The sequence below is a fragment of the Myxocyprinus asiaticus genome, chromosome 12, assembly GCF_019703515.2.
Source record: "Myxocyprinus asiaticus isolate MX2 ecotype Aquarium Trade chromosome 12, UBuf_Myxa_2, whole genome shotgun sequence".
NCBI lineage: Eukaryota > Metazoa > Chordata > Actinopteri > Cypriniformes > Catostomidae > Myxocyprinus > Myxocyprinus asiaticus.
In genome coordinates, this window is record NC_059355.1 from 8,554,980 (window position 1) to 8,571,990 (window position 17,011).

At 37.4% G+C, this 17,011-nt stretch overlaps 1 protein-coding gene across 1 annotated transcript in view; it reads left to right on the plus strand.

Annotated features, from left to right (window-relative positions):
• LOC127448696 (girdin-like) overlaps positions 1-17,011 on the plus strand; it is a 60,236-nt gene that overhangs the window by 9,753 nt on the left and 33,472 nt on the right. Inside the window, exons 4-8 of the mRNA XM_051711423.1 lie at positions 5,075-5,144; positions 6,248-6,306; positions 6,443-6,526; positions 8,097-8,237; positions 8,482-8,648. Coding sequence (XP_051567383.1) covers positions 5,075-5,144; positions 6,248-6,306; positions 6,443-6,526; positions 8,097-8,237; positions 8,482-8,648 — 521 coding nt within the window. The remainder of the gene's footprint in view (positions 1-5,074; positions 5,145-6,247; positions 6,307-6,442; positions 6,527-8,096; positions 8,238-8,481; positions 8,649-17,011) is intronic.

The window sequence follows — 17,011 nt, forward strand, 5'->3', positions numbered from 1 at the left end:
CTCAGAGAAATGCAATTACCCTAAAAAAGAGACTAACCAAATGATGGAGTTATATCTTGTTGCCCAATTGTGACTGGTTTTTAATTAGTCTGTGAAATTTTTCCATTGCGCAATCCTTGTTGACTTAAAACAATAGTTCACCCTGAAGTGATATCATTGAGTGGGTTTACAGTACATGCACAATCTTACATTGATAATGCTTAATAAGGTGACAATGTGTAAATTCATGTAAAAGCCTTAAATGGTTTTCCTTTTTCCTTTATCATCGTTTTTGCCCATCACCTTGATTTTGATTTGCATGTAATTTAAACACCTTTACCGGCATTCTTACCAGTTTTTCTAATGTGCAGAAGTGTGCATGATTGTTCACGATTTTATGTAAAAAGCAGAGAATAGCCCGATGATTTCAAGTCTCATGTAAAGGCTTTGCTCTTGCGTTGTCAGATTCTTTGAATAAGATGATTTTTGATAGTTATTAGCGCATTGGTTTCCATGTAAACATACTCAGTTGTTATTGAACTGAAATAAGGAACTGGACTTTCTGTGACTTTTGCTGACCACAAGGAGACATTTATAAATAATGTTTTTTATTTATTATTATACAAGTTAGTTCCTGGCCAGCCCACCTATTGGATTGTACCAAAAGTGCTCATATTAGGTATAAAACCAAGGTAATGTTTCACTTTTTTGTAAAACTATGCGTGGAATTCACTAAGAATGCATTGTGTCCGATGAAAGCGCTGGTTTAGCGGCCAATACACTAAAGGAATTATACAGATCAGGCGATGGTGCAAGCGCACCAGTCACACTTTATATTGGGTGTCCTACTAACATTAAAATGCACACAATACAATGTATTAACTGTGTAACTACATGTTGTTCTGCAAGATTCTCACAAGATTCACATTTGCTTCTAATGAAGTTGAGGTACGGGTAGGTTTAGGAGTAGGGTTAGTGTTGGGGTTAGGGGTTAAAGTTAGGTTTTAGGGTATGGGTTGTGTTAGGATTAGGTTTAGGGTTAGGTGTGAGGTTAACAGTGTAACTACAAATATAATTAATGCAGATACTTTAAATGTAAGTACAATACAACAACACTTATGTACATTAAAAGTACATTGTATCAAATGCTTAAGTACATAGTAGTTAAAGACAACTAATATAAAGTGGGACAAAAGCGGCCACAAAATCGCTGCAGAATGCAATTTGTACGTACAGTTCCAATCTTGCATACAGATTCTGAATTATATATAGCAAAGGATGCAGCAGACCACTATTAACTGACTCACTTTGGCAGGACTGAACAACATCACTAACTGTTATGATCCAGACACCTGAATCATCTCTTTAATCATCAAGTGTGCTTGACTACACTGCGCATATGGATACATGCCAGTTTATAATGCTTTTCTCCATCATTTGATCATTATTTGATAAATTACTGCTGATACAATCTATAGAAAATGTTTACAAACATCTCTTTTAGATAAAATTCATTTTACTGCCTGCTTTCATCTGGTAGTAAGAGCGCAATGTAAATTGCCTTTATGCAGTTTTTTGGAATGAAGCGAAATCTATAATAAGCCTAATTTCCCTAGAATGGAGAACATTTGTGCAGAAAGGACTGACAATGACTTAATTTAAATACTTTAAATAAATAAATAATTTAAAGCCAGGTTTTGCACTGAAATAGCATGCATAAAAGTGGCGCAACTGTTTAGTGAATTTGCCCCCTTGTGTTCGCTACTTAAACTTCTAATTCACGCAAACATTGATACGGCTTTGGTTTCTTTTCTTACTATCTTCATTGGTGTAGCAAATATAAACTAAATAGCCAGACTGCTCTCACTGTAAATTCGGGAACAGTAGGTTGAAAGTTCTGCTGCTGAAATCGGTCTGTGCTTATCCAAATTCGAATCACTGCCCCCAGTGACCAAAGCTGGAAGTGTTGCTGAATGCAGGGTGTGATTTGTTGAAAAACCAGAGTGGGGGACATGTCAATGTGAATGTCATCATTTAAATTTTAATGTAGAAATTCAGACGACAGTGTAATTCATATCAAAAGCAGTCTCAAATTCTTAAAATGTAGACTAAAACCACAGAAAATAATCATTTTAACTGAATTTAATTTAATCATAATAATGAACTGTATTGACAATTAACTGTCTTATTAACTGTAAATTATGTTAAACAGTTAACAGGAGGCATTAGGATTAGCTGTCAAATATTTAGCTGCAGGGCTAACATTAGCTAACATATAACAAATTTGATCATCTGCAGCACCAGTATAAAGATTTCAGTGTTTTTTACCTTCTATAAAAATCCAAATAAAACAATCCCAGGTTAAGGTTAACATAAGAAATACCAGAAAAAAAGATGCACTTCACAAGATAACGCTGGCCGTTGCGTATGGACGGATCATGTTTTCCCTCAAGCATTAAATGCAATTAAGTGTTTATTTACCCATGTACTGTAAAAGAGAAACAAACCAGCATATTTTCTTTTGATTAGGGAAATTAGTACACAAGCATGTAATTTTGTGATTTGGCCTGAGTGAAGGGGGATATGTTGTGTTTCTAAGTGTTGTTCGGACACTGCAGCCTCTCGTTTTGGAACACATTTTCGGCAGGGAAAAAAAAAATTAAATAATGTAAACAGATTGTCCATATTTTTAATTCAAGATTGCAATTAAGGATTACAGGTTCGCTAATGTCACCAGTTGCGTTGTATTTAGGTAGGTATTCCAGGTATTCCAATCAATTTCTTCTAATAATCCCAGATAGGCTACAGCATATGTTCACAATTCATATTTCTTGATAATTAATCATCACAGCTACACATTTTCTGATGGGTTATTTACATGTGATGTCAATGTGAAAATCCAGTGAGTTTACACACCCGTCTCTGGGACCTCTACAGACATCCCTTATCCTGTGTGAATCGAAAGATTGTAAACATTACAGACGTATTACCACAGTAATTAATCTACAGTCAGACATTTGTTCGGAAAACTAATCGTGACCAAATAGGGCTTTTGCTTAATAGCACCTTCTACTGTTGGATACGGTAAATCCATTCAGAATGAATAGGAACAGGGATAAAACGTATCCCCTTCGGAGATAAAAAATTTACGACCAGAAGGGGGATATCAAAAGCAGAGGCAGATGCAGGGAAATCCCTCCCATCCCCCCTACAAATCGCACCCTGGTTGGCCACGTGTGACCTTCAGTTTCTGGGGAAAATAACCACAGAGTGGCGCCAAAAGCGAGGTGTATTTGTTGTTGTAAATTATTTCTTACAGTCTATAGAAATATATCATATATTAACTCTACCCCCTAACCCAAACCCCAACCCTAAACCTAACTGGCAGAATGGGGTAAATTTCAGGGCACCTAAGCATTTAGAAGCAACATGTCGATTTCCCATGTGATCATGTATAAAAAGCTGGTCACATTAGCCACTTTTCCACCATCAGGCCGAACTGTTCTCATCAGAAAACCGTTCCGTGATTAAGCTTTCTTTTTCCACTGTGGTGTGGTGAAATCAGGAGAATGCATGTAACAGATCCCTTTTTTGGCCACGGCATTAGAGGTAAACAATAGATCTTATTCACGCTAGTGCCATCTTTGATTTTTAATGGGAATGACAACAAGGCTGTGAGGGATAGACTTACAGTTTCTTCAGTGGGCTGCACTGCAGTTTAAATTGTTTTTGGATCATTACGCAGACAAAACATTGAAAAAAAATCCTTCCAAGAACATTCAGTATACAATGAACTCTAGACAACATGAGTTGTGGAAAATCAGATGTGATCTAGGTGCTTTATACAGCTTTATACCATTTGTGCCATTGAAGAGATTGTAAATCTATCCCTTACAGCCTCGTTGTCATTCCCATTCAAAATCAAAGATGCCGCTAGCGTGAATAAGGTCTATGGGTCGAGTGTGGAGGATAATTGCATATTCCAGTTTTAAGGACTGCTTTATTCCCTGGTTTTACTCTGCTAACAAAGAGCAAAGACACGGACCATATCGCAAAAAGGAAAGTAAAGATAAAAAGGTAAGAGGTTTACCATAATTTGCTGAGGGCTTGTTTTTGCCACCGGACACAAACATGCAGAAGGGTAAACGTTACCTGACTGGCTAAAAATAATATTTATCAACAAAATATTATATAAGTATTAAATGAAAAGAGAATATGAGAATATAGCGATGTTTAAATGAGCTAGTAATCTACTTCCCTGATGATAAAGGCATGTAGAAAAAAAATTTAGTCTACAATACTAGTTAAGCCATCATAATAAAATCACGAAGATACATTTAACGAGTCGCCACATACTAAAGCCAATCAACCAGCACGACTGAGAACAGTTGATTACGGTTAGCCAACCATGCCGAGATTTCCAGGCTGAGAACTGTTTATAATCATGCCGTGCCGAACCGTGCTCAAGTGGAAATGCTACTGTAACCCTTTCCGTACCATGCTCAAAACCGTTCGGCCCGATGATGGAAAAGCGGCTCATGTGTCTGAAATGCCAGTCAAAGGTTAGAACTGTTGTAGAAAAGTAATATCACACTTGCAAGTGATATTGCATAATGCACATTCACATGCTGCTTTAAACTGAACTGCCCTGTAATGAATTGCCCACTGTGGTTGTCTGGTTATGTGTCTGTGTAAGAACCACTAATAAATATTTGAAGAAATTTGAGTATTGAGTACTGTATAATCTAACATCTTAGAAGACCTCTTTGATGCTTCTTGGAAAAGAACAAGATTGAACAAGTTGGTGACCACAACATTTGAGTTCATAAAGTTCCACATCAAAGTTTAATAATTGGCTAGATTTAAATCATCCCCTAAGGGCCTACACATGTTTCCTGACCTCTTTGAGATATCTCAGAACAATTACCCTTGTCCCCAGTCCTGCCTGTAATTTACAACTTAAAATGGTTGATTGCTAAGAAATGTTGCTCTTTAATAAAAAACTGAGAGCTACTGTTTTTAGGGTAATATTCTGTGTATCTCACATCTCTGTTGTTTTCTATTTTTTTTTTTTTTTTCTTTTTTACTATTTTAGGAGACCCTTCATCAGCTGATCATGATGCCTCCTGCTAATGTGCTGCTGCTGGGCAGGAATCCAGTCTGTGGTACGTCAGCTCTTGGAAAAACAGATTCTGAGAAAGTGCAGAATCCATAGGGTTGAAACTAATGACACACACATGAGCAATATGAATCAGGAACTCAAAGAGAAATTACAATGTTTTGATTTATTTGCAATCTTTTGGAATTTGATATTTTTCAGACTAATTAATTTTTCATTTATATATTTTATAAGCTTTTTTTTATTAATGAAATTATACATGCCATTGTAATACAATCTATTTTCAACAAAAGGTATAATTTATTTGCTTATATTTATTTTTATGATTGATTTATTCATTCATTTATTACAATACATGAAATGATAAGAAATTATAATAGAATCTTTTTTAACCACAACAAACAATAATATTTATATATAATAATTTAAGCTTTATTTATTAATTCATTTATTTATTAGATTAGAAGACATGTCACTTTACAAGTCACTTTAGTAGATTATTTTCAACATCAATAAAACATGTTATTTATTTATATTTATGTTTTAGGATTTATTTATTTATATATTAGAATACATTAAATTACTGTATATGTGCCATTATAATAAAAATAAAAAAATAAACAGAAAAATACAATTTACTTATTTACATTTTTAAGCTTAATTTATTTATTTATTAGATTACCTATACATTTCATTACAATATAATGTTTTTTTAAACAACAAAAAAGAGAAACAAACAAAAAAGAGAATGCAATAAATAATTTTCTCATAGATACAGTAGGTGATAATTTTCTTGACATTGCTAGTTGTCATTTTTTTAACAATTTATATATATATATATATATATATATATATATATATATACACACACACACACACACACACACACACACACACACACACGCACTCACACATTAAACCTGCTTTCTCTGGAAAACATTTTTAAACTGTATTTCCGTACTCAAAAAACATCACAAGTACATAATTTAAGTTATCTTAGAGTGCACCAAATAACTGTATTCAGGATGAGCAGATTTGCCATGTGTTTGATGTAAGAAATGTCATGTAGTTGCATTTCATTAAAAAGCACTTATTGCTTAATATGCTTAATTGCAAGCTTAATTGACGAGAAACCTCCTTTGTTTCTAGAGGAAGGTCTAGAAGAAATTAGTAAGTTGCTGTTACTGTTGCTTGGATGTGCTGTGCAGGTAATGTTACACCGTATTTCACAATATTTCACATTTTCACAACACTAAGTGGAAAATTTGAAACAGAGCACTTGCCATTTTGGTTCAATTATCTCTTTACACAAACTAATTCAGTAACCCTGATACTGTTTTGCAGTGTGAAAGAAAAGAGGAATACATCAACAAGATACAAAGCCTTGACTTTGACACACAAGCAGCAATCGCAGCTCATATTCAAGAGGTATCTGAATAAATTGGCCCATTAGTACCAGAAGACCAGAAGAAAGGATTTGCTAAATAATACATCTTATCCCATTTTGGTCTGTTGCAATGGTTGGTTATTTTGCTTGTCAAATATGACACAATATAGCTGATTATGCAGTCATTATGTTCAATAGGACTTCTAAGGAAGAACTAATTAATTACACATCATCTCTGCCTGAAAGAAAACAGTTCCACCTACAGGCACAGTAAAGTCCTACAGGCACACTAAACCACCAGCAGGTCCACAGGGGGGCGCTTTAGACCTTATTCACGCTAACGGCATCTTGCATTTTACATCCCATTTTTAATGGGAATGACAACAAGGCTGTGAGGGATAGACTTACAGTCTCTTCAATGGACTGCACTGCAGTTTAAAGTGTTTTTGATTGTTCCATGGAAAAAATATTGATAAAATATCTGTCCAAGAACAATTTAGTATACCTAGAGGTAATGTGGTAGAAATATTATTATTAATATAAAAGTCTTTCACATAGCACTTAAATAGACAAGTCATATATCAAATTAAAATTCTCATTCTCGGGAATGCGACTATACAGTTTATTTTATTGCTCTTATACCACAGTTCTAAAGATTTTCAAAAGAATCACAAAGTGAAATATGGTTTCTGTAAGACATCAAATACAAACGTCTCTTTTATGGGCCAATCACTGCTACTGTAAGCCCCAAGTAGACACAAACTTTATATCTAATCTTACCTTTTACCTTTTGCTTTTCTGTGAGCTTTCTTGGGTGAACAATCCAATGTTATATCTTGGATGTCCAGAACAAAATATGCAGTCCAGCAGGAAAAGCATGTTAAACAAATCATCAGAAAAATATGTTAGCGACTATTGACTTTTGAAAGGGGAGAATTTTAGCTTTCTAATAACACCTAGATTGAGCTTCTAGTCCACTCAGTGGCCGAGATATTCAATGAAACAATGGGGGTGGTGCATGAACTGAAAATAAGACTGAATGTCTATGAACGTGCACATGTGTGAGGGCTGAGATGCGTTAGAGTGCCACCTACATTTCGGATCTGCATACTGTGATGGAAGGTGATAGAGGAAAAATTATTTTTCCTAGTATGTGCTTCCATCTTGTGGAATGAAGCAAGACATTTTGCAGGGATATAGAGTGAACAGAACCAGAATAACATGCTTACAAAGTTAGGACAAAAAAAAAAAAAAAAAAAAAAAAGATTGTAAACAAATACAATGTTATTTATGAATAATTGGAGTCATTTATATTTTGGGGGTTTTAGACCATTATTATTATTATTTATTTTTTTTTTTTTTGCAATTTGTCCACAGTATTTGTGAATGGTAAAATTTGAGTGTGAAAAAATTGCAATCGTCAGTCCAAAATGCACCAGAGTTTAAGGGGTTAATATCATAAGATACCAAATATGAAGCTTTTTTCTGATTAGATTGCATGTCATTTCCATTATGTATTAATGCACCATTTTTTACCAAGAGCTGTTTTGTTTTTAGAGCCCACAAAATGCCAAGAAAAAGTCATTGTTTTGTGTAAATGCTTTACTCTAGGTGACTCACTGTCAGGACAGTGTGTTTGATCTGCACTGGTTGGAGACAGAGGGTCTGTGTCCAGATGAATGGGAAAATATCTGCAGAAGTATGATAATCAACCTCAAAATTCTAGTAGACCAGAGAGACCAGCAATTTGAGGTGTCTTCAAAAGTTTCATGAAATTTTCAGTTTACTCCTTTGCTGTCTTGCAAACCCTAGTATTTATTATGTTACTTGTATGAGCACATTATAACAAAAGAATTAGAATAATATTGCTACACTCATTATTTTTACCTTATCTTAATTATTTTACCCATTCTTAATGCCTTCTGGGTGATGTCAGAGCATTTTAGTAATTCATTCTCCCCCTGACCCCAATGGCTCATTCTGTCTCTGTTGGCAGACCATCGTGGAGCTGATGCAGGGGAAAGAGACGGTGCATTCTGCAGTGTTCATTGATGACCCCTCCCTCACAGAGTCCTCCAGCAATCAGCTCCCTTTTTCCCAGCAGCATCTGGCACTAGAGCTGAGCGATGCTAAAGCCAACATCAAACACCTCAGACAGGAGCTGTGAGCATACGCACACACACACACACACACACAAACTGAACTAGACGTGCTCAGACATGATGAATTACCAGCTGAACTTAAACAAACCCAGGGTGACAGCCTGTCTGCCTGTACGTTTCTTCATAGGTGTGAGATTTATTTATTTTTTTCAGTGTCTGATAGAACCACATGATATCAAAATTGGACTTTTGTGGCTTTTATTTCAGGTCTCTAAATCCTTTTAGACCAGCATAAACCACCTAAGACCAGCAAACCAGGCTCTTAGGATCTTTTTTGAGCAGTCGTTTGTTAGCTTTGAGGCCATCTACAGTACTGTGCAAAAGTCTTAGGCACATAAGATGTTTCACAAAAACATTTATCTTAAGATGGCTATTTATATCTTCAGCTTTAGTGTGTCAATAGGACATATAAATGTTAGACTTCCCAAACATTACTTTTGCAAATAGAAAAGATTAGAATGGAAGAACAGGGAGCCCTGCAACAGATGTCATGGCCCCCACAGATACCCCCCATTGAACATCGTGTCAGTCTGAGATTACATAAAAAGACAGAAGCAGTTGAGACAGTCTAAATAGATAGAAGAACTGTGGCGAATTCTCCAAGAAGCTTGGAACATCCTATCTGCCAACAACCAAGAAAAACTGTCCAGGTGTACCTAGGAGAATTGGTGCTGTTTTAAAGGCAAAGGTGGTCACACTGAATATTGATTTAGCTTTTTTTATGTTTATGTTTTATGTTTACTGGACTTTGTATGACATTAAGTGATAAATTAAAACTATTTATGTAATAATTTTTGAAGGCATCCTCACTATGCAACATTTTTCACAAGTGCCTAAAACTTTTGCACAGTACTGTATATGCTAGGGAATTCCTAAAAGCTGACAAAATAGAAAATACAGCAACCAAGGAAAGAAAACAAGCTGACGGACACACCCTCATGGCCCGGCCATGCCCTCCTCCTCGTCACAATGCATACTCAAAATAACTACTTCAGAAAAAGTCGACCATTTCCTGTTAATTTCAAACACATTTGCTATTGTATTACATCTCTAGTATTCTATAAACAAACTAATCTCTATTATGACTAGAGTAATAGAGATCAGTGTAAGCCCACTTGGAAAATGTAACAATAACAAACCTATTACCCCCACTTTAAGAAAACAATGTGTTTTATAGGGGCCTTTAGCCCCTGCAACAGGGGGCATTTTACCCCAATTTTTATCATTTCACTTATTGAACAGTTATTGATAATTTTTTTTTCATTTAATGACCATAATCAAAACTGAAAATGATAAATAAGTTATATAGTTATAAGTTATTTTGTCTCAAAATAAATGTGATAATTTCCAGGATATTCATTAGCAACATAAATTTGCAACATGTTAAAAAAAATATTAAAAATTAGATCAAATCGCCTCAAAATCAACCTTTAGACATTACACGCAAAGATCTCATGGATCAGGAATATTTTCAGTGTATAGTGACAAACAGGTGTTTGGGAAAGTACTGTGGTAGATTTTGATGATATTTAGTGTTTTGGGAGAAAATATAATCAATGGAGCCTTTTACCCCATGGAGCCTTTAGCCCCGTTGTACCCTACAATCATAGCCACTAATCCTAAATTTTAACAATTTAATCCTTATATATTACCTTTTATCATTTCGAAAACTTATTTGATGGTAAATAAAGGTCCGCTGAGAGATGAGGTGCGTCCCAAACCGTACACTTACACTTTTTTGTGTAAGTGGTGCGAGTAGTAGGCTGTGTTAACACTGAAAATAGAACAAAAAGAAGTGTACTATGAGGACATGCATTTCTTCAACCGTCAAAACAGAGTGTGGAATGTTGGACACTTCACGCACTCAGCGCTCGCAGATTGTCTTACCTAGCGGAAGAGGCGGGGTTACCTGGCTGCATTGCTGGTCTTCCAAAACAATTGTAAATAATGGAGAATGCAGCAACTAGCGAAACTTCATTGAAGACAGCACTTTATAAATGTACAGTGCATCTGCAAAGTATTCACAGCGCTTCACTTTTTCCACATTTTGTTATGTTACATCCTTATTCCAAAATGGATTAAATTCATTATTTTCCTAAAAATTCTACAAACAATACCCCATAATGACAATGTGAAAGAAGTTTGTTTGAAACACTCAAAATTGTGCTCAGGTGCATCCTGTTTCCACTGATCATCCTTGAGATGTTTCTACAACTGGATTGGAGTCCACCTGTGGTAAATTCAGTTGATTGGACATGATTTGGAAAGGCACACACCTGTCTATATAAGGTCCCACAGTTAACAGTGCATGTCAGAGCACAAACCAAGCCATGAAGTCCAAGAAATTGTCTGTAGACCTCCGAGACAGGATTGTATAGAGGCACAGATCTGGGGAAGGGTACAGAAACATTTCTGCAGCATTGAAGGTCCCAATGAGCACATTGGCCTCCATCATCCGTAAATGGAAGAAGTTTGGAACCACCAGGACGCTTCCTAGAGCTGGCCGCCCGGTCAAACTGAGCCATCGGGGGAGAAGGGCCTTAGTCAGGGAGGTGACCAAGAACCCGATGGTCACTCTGACAGAGCTCCAGCGTTTCTCTGTGGAGAGAGGAGAACCTTCCAGAAGACCAACCATCTCTGCAGCACTCCACCAATCAGGCCTGTATGGTAGAGTGGCCAGACGGAAGCCACTCCTCAGTAAAAGGCACATGACAGCCCGCCTGGTGTTTGCCAAAAGGCACCTGAAGGACTCTCAGACCGTGAGAAACAAAATTCTCTGGTCTCTTTGGCCTGAATGGCAAGCGTCATGTCTGGAGGAAACCAAGCACCGCTCATCACCCGGCCAATACCATCCTTACAGTGAAGCATGGTGGTGGCAGCATCATGCTGTGGGGATGTTTTTCAGCGGCAGGAACTGGGAGACTAGTCAGGATCGAGGGAAAGATGAATGCAGCAATGTACAGAGACATCCTTGATGAAAACCTGCTCCAGAGTGCTCTGGACCTCAGACTGGGGCGAAGGTTCATCTCCCAACAGGACAACGACCCTAAGCACACAGCCAAGATAACAAAGGAGTGGCTACGGGACAACTCTGTGAATGTCCTTGAGTGGCCCAGCCAGAGCCCAGACTTGAACCCAATTGAACATCTCTGGAGAGATCTGAAAATGGCTGTGCACCGACGCTCCCCATCCAACCTGATGGAGCTTGAGAGGTCCTGCAAAGAAGAATGGGAGAAACTGCCCAAAAATAGGTGTGCCAAGCTTGTAGCATCATACTCAAAAAGATTTGAGGCTGTAATTGGTGCCAAAGGTGCTTCAACAAAGTATTGAGCAAAGGCTGTGAATACTTGCGTATATGTGATTTTTTTATTTTTTTTATTTTTTTCGTTTGGTTTTTTTTAAAATAAATTTGCAAAGATTTCAAACTTCTTTCACGTTGTCATTATGGGGTATTGTTTGTAGAATTGAGGAAAATAATGAATTTAATCCATTTTGGAATAAGGCTGTAACATAACAAAATGTGGAAAAAGTGAAGCGCTGTGAATACTTTCCGGATGCACTGTATGTTGAATGCTTTACCATCACCCCACGCTGTGTGAATATGTATGTTTTTGGAGGTACAGCTGTTGAACTGAGGTTGGCTAATGCACTAAAGCTAGTGGCAACACATCGCATGCGTTTGAAACGTCACTTACGTTAGCTGTTAAAGAGCGAGTACTTCCATGTAGAAAAAAAGTTAAGTGTTCCATTTGGGATGATACTTTGAAAATTCATACACTACATGGCTGAGTGCATAGTGTATATTGTAAGTGCATAGTGTATAATGCATCATTTAGGACACAGCTATGGTTAAAGGAATATTCTGGGTTCAATACAAGTTGGGCATAATGTTGATTACCACAAAAATTAATTTTGACTTGTTCTGCATTTCCTTTAAAAAAAAGGAAAAACGAGGTTACAGTGAGCGACTTTCAATGGAAGGGAATGGGGCCAATTTTTGGAGGATTTAAAGGCTGAAATGTGAAGCTTAGAATTTGACAAAAGCACTTACATTACCTACATTAATTCTTCTGCTAAAACTTGTGTATTATTTGAGCTGTAAAGTTGTTTAAATCATTGTTTTTGTGGCAGGCTACTAAATAACTGGGATCACAGGGTTTACAGTGTTACAGCCCTCTACATTGCGAGTAAATCATTTGCATATGCGACCACATTTCATTCTATGTAACTAAAATATGTCTTTTATTAGCCACTGGTGAGTAAATATTCAGATTTTACTTGCCAGAGATTGAGTTGTGTTGTGGGGAAGAATAATTTAAGTGCCAAGATCCTTTTACTGAATAAGAAGTTGGTGAATAAGAAGTTGGATTCAGTCTCATCTTTTACAGCATGTAAAAGTCTCGTGAGCGTGAACTCTGAAGGAAATTGACCTTATCTGGCTGCAGTTGGTCCGGAGATGTTGTGGATCATGCTGTCCTTTCACCATTGCTTTAGTTAAGCAGTGAAATGTCATTGACATTGCATTTAACAACGTCAACTCTGACTTCGGTTAAACTTTTCCATGGACTGTTTTCACAACATTCTCCATTTTACAGCATGGTTAGAGACCAGTAACATGCCTTTTGGACATCTGTTAGAAGGTAAAAGTGTTGCAAAGCTCGAGAGTTTGTAGATTTGAATTTATGAATGTGTACAATAAATATTTTTGTACAAGCAAGACAATACACATTATACAAGTAAAAGTTTCCTTTTTCTTCGTTCTATGTATTTTGTTACAAAGTCGAGATCCAGACACCCAATTTTCATTTCATGTCTCTTTTAATATCCTTTCTGTTATTTACAGTCAGTTGGTTATCAAAAATATAATTGAATGGGGATGAGGGAAAAACAACCGTGCAACTTCTCTCTCGTTGTTAATGTGCGCTGCGCTCATTCAACCATATAGGCTTGTGCCACATCTACAGTATACAAGTAGATTTTTTTTTTGCATAGTAGTTTTGATATAGTAGCACATAAATTATTTTTTTTATATAATATAATTATTAAATCTGTTTACATTATTAGGTTCCAACCTTGTGAATATTTTGTTAAAAATGTGTATGAATTTTTAAACAGTGACAACAGCTTTTATCAGTATTACAAAAGCAATTTCATGACATCATATAAATTGATAGAATGTGAAATTTGTACATTTGTACACAAGCTAAAATATGATTACAGGATAAAATGCAAAATTTGAAAATAAAATGTACGGGGAGTCACGTGACGCCATGCGAGGTTCGGCCGTGTGAACTGTGAGCTCTGCGCACTTTGCTGGTTTTAATACTTTTTATGTCATAAACCAGTTAGATTCGATACACCCTGATTCTTAACTGTTCTAGGAAGACAATATGTCAAAGAATTCAAAATCCTCAGGCTCTGGAGACATTAAAAGACACTTACGTGCTCAAGCTGATGCCCCTCCAGAGGCCTCGAGCAAGGGACTCAATTTGGACAGTGCGGTGGGAGAGATTCAGCGTCAACTGTCAAACTTGTTGGTAATGCTGACAAAGGTTGTTGCTGACTTGGAGGATCTTGCTGTAATATGTCGATCAATCACTGCCATGGAGACGAAATTCACTGAGTTGGTTATAAGAGTGGCTGATGTCGAGAAACGGATCGATTATCTGGAGTCATCGGAGAGGGAATTAGCTGCTAATCTGCTAGCGACCAAGATGGACTTGGAAAGTGTTTGGGAAAAGTTGGAAGATCTTGAGAAACGTAAGCGGTGAAACAAAATCTGAATTGTTAGAATTCCTGAGCGAGCAGAGGGTCAGAATATGGTGGAATTACTGGATGGGCTCTTTCCGAGTCTGCTCGACATAACAATTCATAAGCTGAAAATCGAGTGAGCTCATAGAGTTCCGGCTCAGAGATCCACTGAGGGAGAACAGGCCTTGATCAATTCTGCTCAAAAATACCTGAGATCATCCAATAAAGATCTTGTGTTACTCAAGGCAAGGAGTAAAGGAAGGCTTTATTAGAAGAACCACAACATTTTCTTGTTCCCATATTTTGTGAATTCGACAAGAGAGAAACGTGATCGATTCAAAGAATGCAAGAAACTTTTACGTCAACGGAAGATCACTTTTGCACTGATGTTCCAGGCCAAATTAAGAATAGATGCTAAGGATGGCCGCAAAGTATTTACTTGTCCTCAACTAGCATTGTCCTTAATAAAGTCAGTGGAATGAGTAAGACATTGTGTGATTCTCATGTTGCAGCCGAGTGGGCCTGAATCACTGAACTTTCACTTGACCGTCTGAGGAAGCTGGGTGCCTGTTTTGTTTCTTTTTGTGTTGTTCCGCCTAGCGGCTGGAGTTTGTTTTGTGGAATAACATTCCTTCAAGAAACTCTTGCATCGACGAAGGGTCGCTTTTGCACTGAAGTTCACGGCCAGGTTGAGAATAGATGCTAAGGATGGCCGCAAAGTATTTACTTGTCCCCAAAAAGCATTGTCCTTTATAAAGTCAATGGAATGAGTAAGTCATTGTGTGGGACTCGCTTTGCAGCCGAGCGGGCCTAACTCACTGAACATTCACTTGACCGTCCGAGGAAACTGGGCACCTTTTTTGTTTCTTTTTGTGTTGGTTCCACCTAGCGGCTGGAGTTGGTTTTGTGTAGTAACACTCCTTTGGGACAGTTTGTGGATGAATCTGCACGTTCTTTGTGCTCATGCCTCCTATTGGCTGGAGTTTGTTTTTTGGAGTATTTTTTGCAGGACATTGAAATGATTAGGTTATCTGCTGCACTCATGTAACAGCCGGCTCACTGAACATTCATTTGACTGTCTGTTGTGTGTGTGCTGGTTCCGCTAGAGTATGGAGTTTGTTTTTAGGAGGAACACACCTTCAGGACAGTTATGCGGATTAATCTACACGTTCTTTGTGTTTATTCTGCCTATTGGCTGGAGTTTTTTTTATAGATTTTCTTCTGTTATGTAATTCTGTCTCACAAAATTTGTATAGAAACACCGGACTTGAGAAATCCAACGGCAAAGTTGTCGCGGGGGCTCTTGTAGGCATACATGGACTTTTTGAGTTTAATAGGATGGAATATATGGGGTGATATGCATGAATAATGTGATTCACCAAAAACACAAGCAGAAAAATTTGAAAGTGAAAGTGGAGACTGACTGAGCAGGGAGGTGAATTTATAGTAAAAAAAGGACTTAAATATTGATCTGTTTCTTACCCTCACCTATCATATCGCTTCTGAAGACATTGATTTAACCACTGGAGTTATGGAAAACTTTTATGGTGACTTATGTGATTTTCAGAGCTTCAAAATTTTGGCACTCCACTTGCATTGTACGGACCAAAAGAGCTGAGAAATTCTTCTAAAAAATGTCATTTCATTTCAGCAGATTACAGAAAGTCATACACATCTGGGATGGCATAAGGGTGAGTAAATGATGAGAGAATTTTCATTTTTGGGTGGACTATTCCTTTTACAGACATTTCCAGTTGTAACTGGCTGCTTGGGGGAGTATACAAAAGTGTTTTTGTCAAAAGAGCAGTAAAGGCTGCTATTGTGCTCAATAAACCAGGGAGAGGTGTTTTACCGATCGGGAAACAGAATTCTATGTGTTTTAAGAGCGAAGCCTTAACATTTAAGTTGTAACTAACCGCTATGGGGAGTATACAAAATTCGTATCACAATGCATTTGTGTATGCTAATTTAATAGCATCTATGACCCAGTGAGACAGCCTCTGTTTAGAGACTACCCTGCCTTTGAACCAGCCTCCAAAGCATAGAAAGAGCTGACTTGACAGCATAAGCTGGCGTGTACACTCAATTTAAATGTGCAACACTCGCAGAGTGTGTGCAATAAACGTTCTTCTTCCGACTGACTAAGGAGGGGGATAGAAAGCCTGTAAGGTTATAACCTGCGCTCTGAAGATAGTGGATAAAACCTTAGGAATGTAGCTTATTTTATTCTTTAAATGCTTCACCAAAGCGAGGGCCAGTAGTAATGCGGTCTTTAACGAGAGAGCATGCAATTCGACTTTTTCCAGTGGCTCAAATGGAGAGCCGTAAAGTGCCTTCAGAACTAAGGACAGGTCCCACACTGGGACTGTAACAGGGCAAGAAGGTCTGAGCCGTCTTGCACCATGTTAAAATTTTGTAACAAGATCATGCTTGCTAATTGAAATGCTGCTGGCAGGGGTGTAGTATGCCGCAATAGCTTATACTTTCAGTGTGGATGGGGGGAAAAACCCACTTCCAAGTGCTATTGCAGGAAGTGAGGCATCACTTTTACAGAGCAATATGCTGAGCTTTCATACTGTGATGAACACCAGTCTGATAAGACTCACCAGTTAA